Source organism: Aquarana catesbeiana, linkage group LG07 (genome assembly GCF_042186555.1).
Source record: "Aquarana catesbeiana isolate 2022-GZ linkage group LG07, ASM4218655v1, whole genome shotgun sequence".
Lineage (NCBI taxonomy): Eukaryota > Metazoa > Chordata > Amphibia > Anura > Ranidae > Aquarana > Aquarana catesbeiana.
The window spans coordinates 218,543,025-218,556,830 of record NC_133330.1 but is presented as its reverse complement, the minus strand read 5'-3'; the positions used below and the strand labels follow the sequence as shown (position 1 = coordinate 218,556,830).

General features: G+C 41.3%; 2 protein-coding genes across 9 annotated transcripts in view; one reads left to right on the top strand and one right to left on the bottom strand.

Annotated features, from left to right (window-relative positions):
• MFSD14A (major facilitator superfamily domain containing 14A) overlaps positions 1 to 8,642 on the top strand; it is a 92,135-nt gene extending 83,493 nt beyond the window's left edge. For all 7 annotated transcript variants that reach the window (XM_073593050.1, XM_073593056.1, XM_073593055.1 and 4 more), the window contains one exon: positions 4,540 to 8,642. In XM_073593050.1, coding sequence (XP_073449151.1) covers positions 4,540 to 4,746 — 207 coding nt within the window. In that variant the 3' untranslated portion in view covers positions 4,747 to 8,642. The remainder of the gene's footprint in view (positions 1 to 4,539) is intronic.
• Positions 8,643 to 11,912: 3,270 nt separating this feature from the next.
• SASS6 (SAS-6 centriolar assembly protein) overlaps positions 11,913 to 13,806 on the bottom strand; it is a 139,557-nt gene continuing 137,663 nt past the window's right edge. For both annotated transcript variants that reach the window (XM_073593047.1, XM_073593049.1), the window contains one exon: positions 11,913 to 12,433. In XM_073593047.1, coding sequence (XP_073449148.1) covers positions 12,339 to 12,433 — 95 coding nt within the window. In that variant the 3' untranslated portion in view covers positions 11,913 to 12,338. The remainder of the gene's footprint in view (positions 12,434 to 13,806) is intronic.

Genomic DNA, 13,806 nt, shown 5'->3' with positions numbered 1-13,806 from the left:
TCTATTTGTGGGAACAAAATGATAAAAATTTTGTTTGGGTACAGTGTAGCATGACCGCGCAATTGTCATTCAAACTGCGACAGCACTGAAAGCTGAAAATTGGTCTGGGCAGGAAGGTCTCTAAGTGCCCTGTATTGAAGTGGTTAATAACCAAAAATCTGCAATGGGGAAAATCCTTCCTTCAGTTACCTGGGAAGTGGTAACAACATATGCCAACCTTTTTTGAGTTGGGGAGCACTCCTGGAAGAGGCAACTGTCCAAGAAAAGTGGCCCAGATCAGAAATGGCCTTGCCCATTAACACTCTAAAAATTCAGGCAGAGCACTTGGTCCTGAGGGCCTGAATGTTCAGTTTACGGAATTGTCCTGCCAGGATTCAATCTGACAATGCCACAGCAATGGCCTAAATTAATCACCAAGGAGGCACAAGAAGTTATGCGGCCCAGAGAAAGCTGAATCATATCCTATCTTGGGCAGAAAACAATGTACTTTGCCTGTCAGCAGTCTTCATTCTAGGAATAGAAAATTGGCAGGCGGACTACTTAAGTCGCCAGCAGTTGTTCCCGGGAGAATGGTTCCTTCACACCGATATCTTCATGTCAATATGCCAAAGATGGGGGATCCCAGACAATAGATCTGTTTGCGTCCAGGTTTAACAAAGAAATTGACAGCTTTGTGTCAAGAACAAAGGATCCGCTAGCATGCGGAACAGATGCCTTGCTATTCCCGTGGAATCAGTTCTCACTGATTTATGCATTCCCTCCTATTCTGCCTGCGTCCACGACTTCTTTGCAGGATCAAGCAGGAAGGGAAGTCAGTGATTCTTGTGGCCCAGGAAATCTTTGTATGCAGAGATCGTAAAGATGGCGGTAGGGGACCCATGGACCCTACTGCCACGGCCAGACCTTCTCTCGCAAGGTCCAGTATTCCATCCTACTTTACAAACGATAAATTTAATGGTTTGGCTATTGAGACCCACATTCTGGAGAAGCGTGGACTGTCAGGTTCAGTGGAGTCTAATCTGGTTAATACAAGGAACCCGGCCTCCAGGGTCATATATTATAGAGTCTGGAAGGCATGTCTCCTGGTGTGAATCCAGGGGTTGGCACCCCAGGAAATATATCATAAGTAGAATCCTTGACTTTCTACAGATAGGATTAGAAATAAAGCCGGTCTTGAGTACTGTCAAGGACCAGGTTTCGACCTTAGCGGTATTTTTTTCAGCGACCACTTGCTTCACACTCTTTGGTTCGTAGCTTTATTCAGGGGGTAATGCGGCTTAAAACCTCTGGTTAAGACACCCCTGAACCCTTGTGACTTGAATTTAGTCCTGTCTGCATTACATAACAGCCTTTTGAGCCGATACGACATATTCCCTTGATCCTAGTTTTGCTGGTAGCCATATCTTCTGCAAGAACGGTATCAGAGTTGGCTGCTCTTTCTTGTAAAGAGCCATATTTAATTATTCACAAGGATAAGGTTGTATTGCGTCCTCATGCTAAAAGAGGACAGGTTGCATCGAAATCTACTATTTCTAAATGGATTTGACAAGTGATTGTTCAAGCTTATGGTTTAAGGAGGAAAGTTCCACCTTTTCATATTAAAGCACACCCCACTAGGGCTGTTAGTGCCTCGTGGGGGTGCATCACCAAGCTTCCATGGTTCAAATCTGCAAGGCCTCAACTTGGTCTTCAGTCCATACATTTACCAGATTTTATCAGGTGAATGTAAAAAGGCATAAGGATATCGCCTTTGGGCGTAGTGTGCGGCAGGCAACTGTATAACTCCTCTAGTCTCGTGTTGCCCTAATTCTGTTGTGTCTCCCTCCCCTCATTGCTATGGGACATCCCGCATAGTAACTACTATGGCTCTGTGTCTCGTGATGTACGATAAGGAAAATAGGATTTTTATAACCGCTTACCTGTAAAATCCTTTTCTTTTGAAGTACATCATGGGACACAGAGGTCCCACCCCTCTTTCTAGTATACACGTCTATTGCTTTGCTACAAAAACTGAGGTAATACCAGTAGTGGGAGGGGTTATATAGGGAGTGGACTTCCTGTCTTAGGGTGTGCCAGTGTCCATCACCTGAAGGTGGCCTATAACCCACATAGTAACTACTATGGCTCTGTGTCCCATGATGTACTTCAAAGAAAAGGATTTTTACAGGTAAGCTGTTATAAAAATCCTATTTTTGTACTATACAATTAGTACACCCTGATCTATGCATTTCTTCCCTCTTTACTTGTGCAGTTGAAATGGGGGGAATTATAGCTATCCTCATTGCTCTGAACTAGCTTAGGTAGATGTTGTACCCCAACTTGGTAAGACTCCTGTAGACGTTTTGTGGGCGCTGCCAGATCATCAGGATCCTTTGTCCCGCGTTTCAATTTACCATCCTATTTACTTAGTTGCTTGCCTTATATGTATGGCTGTTGAAGGCTCAGGAAGTAACATTCCTACAAAACTAGGAAGTGTACTTGCCACAACGTCTTATCGTCAGATGTTCAGGTTTCTGTCCTTTCTATCCTGTTTCAGAGACCATTGGTCTATCACTACTGAATTAGAACCTTGTTGCATGGGATCTCGCCTATCTTACCTCCTCTGTTCCCTTGTGACCTGAAATTTGTCTCTCTGTGCTTTAGAAACCACCATTTTAACCCATCAGACATTCTACTCTCCCTACAATACAGTCTGTCTCCCCTGATGCCAGTTAGGTACGAGTGACAGTGCTTGTCTCTGGCAGCAGGGTGTTCTCGACACCAGCGCTGTCATTCACTACAAGCAGGAAGAGGGGAGCTTGTCAACGCAAGGCTCCTTGTTTGCTCCTGGTTTACAGGAATTCCATGGGCTTAGACAACTGGTGATGTAGGCTGGACCTTCCTGGGCATCAATCACAAACTGCCTGATTTATTACCTTTGTCTTGTTGGGGGTAGGTGGAGAAATAACTACAGGATTACATGCATGCTGTTGTGAGTTTATGCCAAAATGTACTTGCAGGAGTTTGTTATGAATGATCTATTTTGATGTGGACAATTTCTACATGGATTTATTTTTTATTTATTTCAGGTACTTATATAGCGCCATCAATTTACGCAGCGCTTTTACATATACATTTTACATTCACATCAGTCCCTACCCTCAAGTAGCTTACAATCTAAGGTCCCTAACTCACATTCATACATACTAGGGACAATTTAGACCGAATCCAATTAACCTACAAGCATGTCTTTGGAGTGTGGGAGGAAACTGGAGTACCCGGAGGAAACCCACACAGGGAGAACATGCAAACTCCAAGCAGGTAGTGTCGTGGTTGGGATTCGAACCAGCAACCCTTCTTACTGCTAGGCGAAAGTGCTATCCACTACACCACCGTGCCGCCTATGGATTATATGTCCTTGGATTTTGCACTAAAAAGCAGATGCTGGAAATATTGAACTATATTTTTCCACATGAGTAAGCTCTGGTGTGCGGAGTGAAACGCATTGGGGGGTGTGGCCTGGCAGTGGTCCAGGCTGAGACTGCCATTCACCATCACACAGCAGGCTTTGACTTGGGTGTCCCAGGAGCCGTACATCATCACTCTCTATCATTTCACCCCCTTCCTAACCAGGCCATTTTTAAGTTTTCAGCACTGCCATACTTTGCAAATTACTCAGTCATGCAACACTGTACCTAAATTAAATGTTTATTGTTCTGTTCCTCTTCCAAAACTCCAGAAATTGGTCTCCTCAATTCCCAGACGTTTACAGAATGTTGGTGTAGCATCCCCTCTTTTACCATGATAAACATGGCCCTGTCCCAACTTGCCATCCGTTTCAAAATAACCTTTTTTTTTTTTCTTAAGAATATGAAATTTGAATAAAATATGGGTTTGAGCATTGCAAATCATTTCATTCAGTTTTCACTTTTTTAATTTTTACAAAATACAGAATGAATTCCATGCAAATATAGGATAAAAAACAAAATGTCAGTAAATACCAGATGTGTAGTTAACAAAATGTAGTTAAAGAAATGATGATGATAATAATGGAAATCAGTAAGTATTCTGGGTTATAAACAGATATTACAGTGGAAATGAGCATTGTACATAAGCGTGGACCGAGCTTTGACTGTAGGGTGTGTTCTGTTTTTATGTAGATTTTACATTTTTTTTGTGGAATTAGAGCTGTATATTGCCTAGCAGTTGTGCAACACAATTACTTGAATGCAAACACATTGCTCTGAATAGGAAAACATAAGGGAGCCTTCAACCATCCTTCAATGCTGGCTGTAACTCCCTCATAGGAATGCCCAGGGGTGGCTCTACAGTCAGCATAAACAGAAATGGGTGTCCTTTTATTGCACAACTACATAACAGGATTGTGTACGCTTGGTCCCTGAAGACTTTGAAATGATTTTTCAACTGTGGTGATAGTTCATCTTTAAGATTAGAACATAATGCACCATATTTTTCATGTTAACATGCAATACTCGTACACCAATTGTAATTAATTGCAGAACAGGAAGAGTATAATCTAAATTTTGTATTTGTTTGCAGAATTCAATCATCCCTGGACCTCCCTTCCTGTTTGGAGCCTGCTCTGTTCTGCTAGCCTTGCTCGTAGCTTTGTTTATCCCAGAACACACGAACCTGAACATGCGCAACGGTAACTGGAAAAAGCATGGAACAGGGCACAGCCACCCCCACAGTCCGCCAGCACCTGGTGAAGGCAAGGAGCCTCTTTTACAGGACACAAATGTATGACAATTGCTTGAAAGGCAATGACAGGCTTTTGCTGCTCATGTAGTTGCATTCCACTCAGTTAGAAACTGAGATACCTACAGGATCAATTTCTACTCCAATGGAATGAATGGGCTCTCCGGTGAAGGACCAACCTTGGGCCCTTTCTACTGTAGAGGTGTATTCTGCTGCCTCCATTCTAGCAGGCAAATCTCCAGCCTACTTTACAGCCTGATTGAGACAATCAGCGTGTTCTACCTTCTGAGTGCCAGGTTATTGCAACTCACAGATCTGAAAATATAGATGGACTTGGACATACAGCAGGCTTACCCTGCTGGCATGGGACAAGAAACATGATCCTTGCATTTGAATTGCCTCCAGCAGTTTTTCATTAGCCAAAGTGTTTTTCTTTTGCTTTATTCATTACAGTGCCCTTTTTTTTTCCCCTTCTCTTTCTCTCTGATGCTTGCCTGGGTAACTTCGCTATGTAATGATAGCTCAATAGAGCAGATTGTATGTTACAAAACATACATCATGTAAAGGTTATGACTGAGCTATTACTAGTCACTATTTTAGCCCTGCCCCAGTTTTAGAATACTATAGCACAGTTGAAGTAACTTTGCTATGTAAATCAAGCCTTAATGACTACTTACAACACAGGACAGTCTATCACATGTTGTAAGAGAAACTAGATATTCATCATTTGTACAGTATATTGGAAGTGGAGTCTAGCTTTAGAGCCACATGATTTAATTAACCTAATTTGTGGCTTGCAAAGCCCACTGAAAACTACATTGTCTAATTAATTTTTTACCTAGGTTGTATGTCATGGGGCCGTGCCCAACCCCCGCCCCCCAAAAGCCTTTTTCCTGCAGCTGTTCCTCTTTCAGGAATTAGGTTTATGATGTGCACAGTGCAGCAGCCCACCTGATTACTGTATATACTCAAGTATAAGCCAACTTTTTCAAAACTTTTTTTATGCTGAAAAAGCCCCCCCATGACTTATACTCGTGTGAGGGTCTCCCGATGTGTCATGCAGTCGTTACTGTTCGGCGGCTGTCTATTGTAACAAAGCCCCGCCGCCTCCTCGTCCGTGATAGACGGAACACTGATACAATGCTAGGAAACTGAATCAGTGTTCCGTCTATCCTGGACGAGGAGGAGATGGGGCTTTATTACAGTGGACAGTCACCGAACAGTTAAGACTGCAGTTGCGTGACACAATGGGAAATGCCCGCTGTTTGTAATCAAAGGTGCAGATGGGCATTGTTTAGCAATAGCTGCTGCATTTCCCACTCTAGGCTTATCCTTGAGTTAATAAGTTTTCCCAGTTTTTTGTGGTAAAATTAGGTGCCTCTGCTTATACTCGAGTATATACCGTACTTTAGTGGGCTAAACTTTACGCATCTACTTTTTGCAGTGCTACATTAAAAAAAAAAAAAAAAAAAAAAAAAAACCTATTCATCACAGCTTCCCCCCCCCCCCCAATGCGGTATTTGGTGAGAAGCTTCAGCATTGGTGGTTTCTAATATGATGGGGGTACTGGCTTTTAGAGGGCAAAAATTACTGGATGATGCAGTCTTGGGTCCTGTCCCTTAGGAGATTGGTTACCAAGGCCTTCCGCATGGCATCACATAGGACATATAGCTAATACAAAGCATGAGGCTTTCTTGATTAAAAGAAGAAAAATTCCCAACACAAGCCTAGTTTTAGAAAGGAGCTAGGTCTTATTGAGACAGTTTCTACCACTTGGACCCCTAGCCCTAACCACTGTAGAGTAAATGTAAAAAAAAAAAAAAAAAAAAAAAAATCTAAAACTGAGAGGATGTGTTTCCTTTCATGGGTTGTGCACTAAGCTGGAGCCTGCTGGACAGGGATTCTTTATTCACTGTGCATTGTTTCAAAGTAATTCTAGCCTTATGTGTGAAGGGTAATCCTCTTTACATGACTATAGTCCTATACTGCCATCTTATTTTACTTGTGCAAAATTGAATTACAGTAGTTAATGAGCTTGTCTTCTCTCTCTCCCACCCATGATGAACTAAAACCCTCCTTTCTCCCCCCGTGTCCCATTAAGGGACATAATTCAGCTACAGCTGCGTATAGAAGGATTGGACACAGGCAGATATAAAAGCCAGCCCCTATATAATCCCTCCTTCACCTAGCGTCCCTTAGGGTTTTTTTTTTCTTGATGAGATACGTTTTTATATATACATATAAAAAAAAAAAATATATATATATATATATATATATATATATATACATATATACACACACACACACACTTTGGGTTTGTTCCTCCATTCACTTCAGTCAAGATTTGTTGCTTGAGCTGGTCTCTAGGTAGTGGCTATACAGGTTGGCATTTCCCAAATATGACTTTGGAGTGGATCCTGCTGGATGTGGCAAGTTGAACTTGGTGTACTGATAAGTTAGCCATGGAATTACCTCAGCTTCTCTGTCTGAATAAGGCCATGTAAGCTAACGCATTGGTATCTACCGTACTGTTTAGATTTCCTGGTTTCACTGAAACGGTTAACATATGCCATCTGCATTGTAGCGTTACTCTGCCTTATTTCCCCACCATTCAGCAGAGAGGAGGAAGCTCCCTGCTTGCAACGTTCCACGTGGAAACCTTGTCTGTACCTACTGCCCACCTACAGTGACATGATTGCCACCAACTGCCCAACCCTTCTCTGCAATATTTAGCTTGGTTGGGTTACCTGGGTTTGTAATTACCTGAAGTTTTGCCTCATACGTTAGGTCTAGTTGCATTACCATTCCACAGATGCTACATGTCTGCACAGAGGGGCAAGTCCTGCTGCTACAAAAGACTCCCAGCCCATACTCCCCTATTGGATCTTGGACCATTTGTATTGTCTGAAGGAACTGGCAGCTGCAAACTGGAACCCTATGCCCCTATAGTTAAAGCATCTATATCAGTAGAGTCTTCCTCAGTGCCATCTGATGAGGTCAAGTCCTCTCACCTGTTGGGGATCTTTCCATGTCCATGCAGGATATTTTGGCCTTGTGCTGCATCGCACCTGGTTTCAGATTTGAGCATTGGTCCTGCAGGCAAATCCCAGTGCCACTTCACATGGGGCCTGTTGCTGGGTTGCCTACCCGTTGTTGGATTTCTGTATTTAAACTCGTGTGTCCCTCAATAAGCAAGAAAATTGTATTTTTGTACTCACCATAACCCCAGCCCCTCTCTTTCTGTTCATACTCTCAGTGCTGCTTTATGCCAAAACACAGGCATGCTGAGATGTGTAGGGGTTGACTTACAATTTTTCTGTTTGCCAGTATCCAGTTCTCTTGTAGGCAGCAGTGTAATGTGACCATACCTGCATTCCCTCAGCTGACGCAAAAGGAAAAATTTCTTACAGTAAGTACAAACGGTAGCTTTTTTTTTACTGTAATAATTGTGTGGCTCCCAGTCAGATGTTAGAGAAGTATTCAGGCTAAAACTTTTACATACCACTATCTATATATGTTGGATGTTTAATGTCCAAAACTTGAATATACAGCTTCCAAAGTCTGTTACTTTGAGGCTGTGCATTTATTGGTGGCCTTCCTCCATTTTAATTTTAACCTCATAAATGCCAGAAGCTGGCAAGACTTTGGTTTTCTGGCACTCAATAGGTTTAAAGAAAAGCTATTTTAGTCTAGATACTTGTGATAAACTCCACAGAAAGCTTTATACAAAAAAAAAAAAAGTAACAGATGTGAATTTATCTTCTAAAACAATATAACAACTTGTACATATTTTTACTTGGTTATTTAAAGTGTTCTTTGTATAAAAAGTATTGTATAATTTAATAGGATCACTTTTTGTTTTGCTTGGTACTTTGAACATTTCTCATTGGCTCAGATCTGAATGATGTATGTTTACAAATAAACCTAAATATTTTTATATTTAACCTTGCAAAAATACTTGTACTTTATTTTTATACAGAATCCATGGTTACGTTTACAATTTATACATGTTTCAGACTAAAATCGTGAGGTTTTGAATATAAAATATAGATATTTTTACCAAAAAGATTCTGTGAAAGTATAACCCAGTGTGTTCATATTATGGAGAATTGTTCTTCCATACTTACCATAATTGTACTCTCATATCAATAAAGCACCATTCTGACATTTGTGTGATTTGTCATGCGACAAATGTCAAAGTCTCATGACAAATCGCACCCGTTCAAATCGGTATGACTTTGAAAGGTGCCTGCACTAATTTGATGTGACTTATGTCTATCCAGGCTCAGGGGCAGAACAACCCTTAGGTGTCATTCACAATAGCGCATCTCCAAAGTCACATGATTTCAAGTGCGACTTTTGGTACAATTTTAATCCTACTTTACATTCTATGGATCTAAGTTAGTGATGGCACTGAAACACGCATCACTTTGCTCCCTCACCACAACCGAATCTAACAGCTGCCTGTATACTAAACCACCCCTAGTTTATTGTGCAGGGCAGTGTGAATGGGCCCCAACTCAATCTGAAAAATGAAAAACTTAAGGGAGCATTATACAAACTTGCATAAAAGCCCAGTCATGACTGTTTTATCCACATAAATGTCACAACCCCTGAAGAGTTGTTTACAGGCCAATTTTAAGTATAATTAACCACTTAACAACCGGCCCATAGCCGAATGACGGCTGCAGGGCGGTTGCTTAACTCTGGGAGGACGTCATATGACGTCCTCCCGGAATTCCCCTCTCGCGCGCACCCAAGCACTCCGGACCCGGCGCATCACGGATCCCGGTAAATGGCCGCTTATCGTGGCCGTTTACCATGTGATCGCGCGATCACATGTAAACAGACCGGCGTCATCTGACGCCGGTTCCTCTCCTCCTGTGTACTGATCGGTACACTGTGAGCAGAGAGGGGGATGGATGTGTAGTGCCCACAGCGCTGCACAGAGACATCCAGCCATCCCTATTGCCCTGCACTAATTTGCAATGCCTGCACTACTCTGCAAAGCCCCACATTACCCTGGAATACCCCCACAATACTCTGCAAAGCCTTGCATTACCCTGCCATACCCAGCCATGCTTGGCTGTACTCGGCCTCTGTATGTGGCCAGGCTGTAGAAGTCTCACACATGTGGTATCGCCGTACTCAGGAGGAGTAGGAGAATCTATTTTGGGGTGTCATTTTTGGTATGTACATGTTATGTGGTAGAAATATTGTATAAATGGACAACTTTGTGTAAAAAAAAAAAAAAAAAAATGCGTTTTAACCACTTCCCGCCCGCCGGCCGTCATACAACATCCTTGACTTTGTGCGGGGATATCTGAATGATGGGTGCAGCTACAGGCATCATTCAGATATCAGCTTTTTCAGCCGGCGATTCCCTACACCATAAGAACGATCATAGCGGCTGTTCCACTGCTTGATCGTTCTTACGGGAGGCGAGAGGGGATGTCCCCCCCTCCCGCGCTTCTACCGACTCACCGCTACGATCGAAGCCAGGATTGTTTTTTTTTTTTTTCATTTCAGGCTTCCCAGCCTAGAGGTGAGATGTGGGGTCTTATTGACCCCATATCTCACTGTAAAGAGGACCTGTCATGTCATATTCCTATTACAAGGATGTTTACATTCCTTGTAATGGGAATAAAAGTGGTAAAAACATTTTTTTTGGGGAAAAAAGCATCAAACTAAAATAAATAAAGTAAAATGAACAATAAAAAAAAAAACGCATACGTAAGTCCCGCCCACATATGAAAACGGTGTTCAAACCACACATGTGAGGTATTGCTGCGATTGGTAGAGCGAGAGCAATAATTTTGGCCCTAGACCTCCTCTGTAACTCAAAACATGTAACCAGTAAAAAATTTTAAAACGTCGCCTATGGGGATTTTTGAGTAGCAAAGTTTGGCGCCATTCCACAAGCGCGTGCAATTTTGACAGGTGACATGTTGGGTATCTATTTACTCGGCGTAACTTCATCTTTCACATTATGCAAAAACATTGGGCTAACTTTACTGTTTTGGTTTTTGTAAAGCACAAAACTGTTTTTTTTCCCCAAAAAAAAAATGCGTCAAAAAAATTGCTGCGCAAATACCGTGCGAGATAAAAAGTTGCAATGACCGCCATTGTATTCTCTAGGGTCTTTGCTAAAAAAAACATATATTATGTTTTGGGGTTCTATGTAATTTTCTAGCTAATAAATGATGATTTTTACATGTAGGAGAGAAATGTCAGAATTGGGTTGGTTGCTCCAGAACGCCTGAAGGTGCTCCCCTGCATGTTGGGCCTCTGTATGTGGCCATGCTGTGTAAAAGTCTCACACATGTGGTATCGCCATACTCGGGAGTAATAGCAGAATATGTTTTGGGGTGTAATTTGTGGTATGCACATGCGGTGTGTGAGAAATACCCTGCTAATATGACAATTTTGTGGGGAAAAAAAAAAACTTGATTTTGCAAAGAATTGTGGGAAAAAATGACAACTTCAAAAAACTCACCATGCATCTTTCTAAATACCTTGGAATGTCTTCTTTCCAAAAAGGGGTCATTTAGGGGGTATTTGTACTTTTCTGGCATGTTAGGGTCTCAAGAAATTAGATAGGCCGTCAGTACTTCAGGTGTGATCAATTTTCAGATATTCGCACCATAGCTTTTGGACTCTATAACTTTCAAAAAAGACCAAATAATATCCACCGATTTGAGTTATTTTTACTAAAGATATGTAGCGGTATAAATTTTGGCCAAAATATATGAAGAAAAATTACTAATTTGCAAAATATTATAACAGAAATGAAGAAAAATGTATTTTTTTTTTTACAGATTTTTCGGTCTTTTTTTTTTTACGGCGCAAAAAATAAAGAACCCAGCGGTGATTAAATACCACCAAAAGAAAGCTCTATTTGTGTGAAAAAAAGGACAAAACTTTCATATAGATACAGTGTTGCATGACTGAGTAATTGTCATTCAAAATGTGAGAGCACCAAAAGCTGAAAATTGGTCTGGTTAGGAAGGGGGTTTAAGTGCCCAGTGGTCAAAACAATCTTCAGTCTGTGGAATGGAAGACCTGCCAGATGGCATTTAATAGGAGAACATTACATTCATTATTAGGAAAAGCTCTGATTTAGATATTAACAGTTACACACTCCAGTAGCACACAACATATTTGCAATAAAAAAAAAAAATCAGGAGGTAGAATGTTCATTTCTTTGGACAAAATAAAAGTTAAATGCAATTTATTGCATAATGTGCAAAATACAGTATTAAATGTCCTACTCCAGTCAGATCATATAGTGCATTTTAGGAGCTTGAAAGTGTGCCAACTTTTAACACAAACAATACTCAGCTTTAATTGTATTAAAAAGGAAAAACAAACTCTTATTTATCCATTTTTGTTAAAACTTGGAGCACTGATGCATATAGTTACTTTGGAAGCAGAAGGTAAGTGAGATCCTATTGCACATTTGTGATATATGATCTCATAGTGCCATCAGTGTGATAAGTGCATTTACTTCACTTTATCAGCAAAAGTCATTCTGAAAACAAAACCACCGCATTTGAGAGTCTGATGTCAGTTCTGGTTTATCCGCAAGCCTGATCTGTTAGCTCCAAAACCACAAGAAGGGATCACCATGTTTCAATCCATCATGAAGAGGATACTTGTCCAGGAAAGTAAGCAGACTGAATAGGAAGAGGAACTGTCTTTGCTTGTGTCAGTGTACGCAATGTTTTCTGTGGCTCTAATTAAGGAAGAAAGATCACATCTGTTTATTATATGTGCAAGTGGAACATTAAAGACTAGTATTTTGACTTCTCATAGCAATAATTCAATTGTGAGAAACAAGTTACTGCCAGTCTGTTATAGACACAACATCTATAATGAAAATATCCAGAATTAAAGTGGTTCTAAAAGCAGAAAGTATTTTACCTTCATGCACTAAGGGAAAAAAAACATCTGTGGTTCAGCTACACCTCCTTTATGTTTACCTGAGCCCAATCTTGATCCAACGTTTGTCCAGTGAGGAGGAAGAGAGCCACTGTTCTCAGGCACATTGGCTCCTGCTGCTGTTGATCAAATCCTGTGAGCAGAGAGCAACCCTGCGCCATGCTGTGTATCAACAGACCCACACAGCGTGGTACTGGAGCGAGCCCACAGATGTGCCCTTAGAGAAAGCGGATTGCTATGGGGGCACACAAAGTACAGGAGCCCAGAGCACCAGCGCGGAACTCCAGAAGAGGTTTGGAGTTGCTCAAACCATTGAACACAGCAGGTATGTCATGTTTTGTTATTAAAAAATAAAAATCCTTTACAGTCACTTTACCTCTATAGGATGTGTACAAAGTTTTATTTACATCACACTAGGTAAGGTAGAATAGAAGCCTGTTTCTAGGTTTTGGATACAGTGCAAAAGGGTTACAACTTGTCAGATTTAGTTCTGTCTGCATCAATTGGGGGAGTTTACAAAATAACAGGGAACTAAGGAAATATTATTGGGAGCACAAACTTAAGAGATTCCATCACATTCCCACTTTGCTAAACTGCTTCACGGTCCCCACTGTAAAGATTCCTTTAATTTCCTGCCTAGTGATTTAATGCAAATATTCGACTTTTGCTTGACATGCTTTTCACATGAACAATGAAAAGCTAGCACTGGGGAAGAAAGGGCCCCCCTCCCTTTTTTTTTTTTTTAAGCAATAATCCTTATATATTATATTTATTAACCTAGGCATTTGTTCAAACAATTACTGCTGAAGGAAGGATGCACCAGACTGGATCCTAACATTCCCCTTAGGAAACGTACATAACTTGTTTATACAAAAGCATGTTAGAGGCCAGTGGCCTCCCTTGCAGCAGAAGTAATTATCCACAGTGATGGCCAGAAGTGAAAAAAAGAAACTGTCTACATTTGGCATTTAAGCCTATGGCTGGGGGAAGCACTGTGCGGTGGTTCTAACTCTAGAATATAGGTAGGTAAACTGGTTGATGGAGGTTTGCAGGGAAACTTGCACTTTAGGCTGTCTATTGAGTTTTGTTACGTTCTCCATACCCCAGCTGTCCATGGGTAGGGAGGCCACCACAGCACTAATGGTTGATGCCCTTCTGCATCCGGTA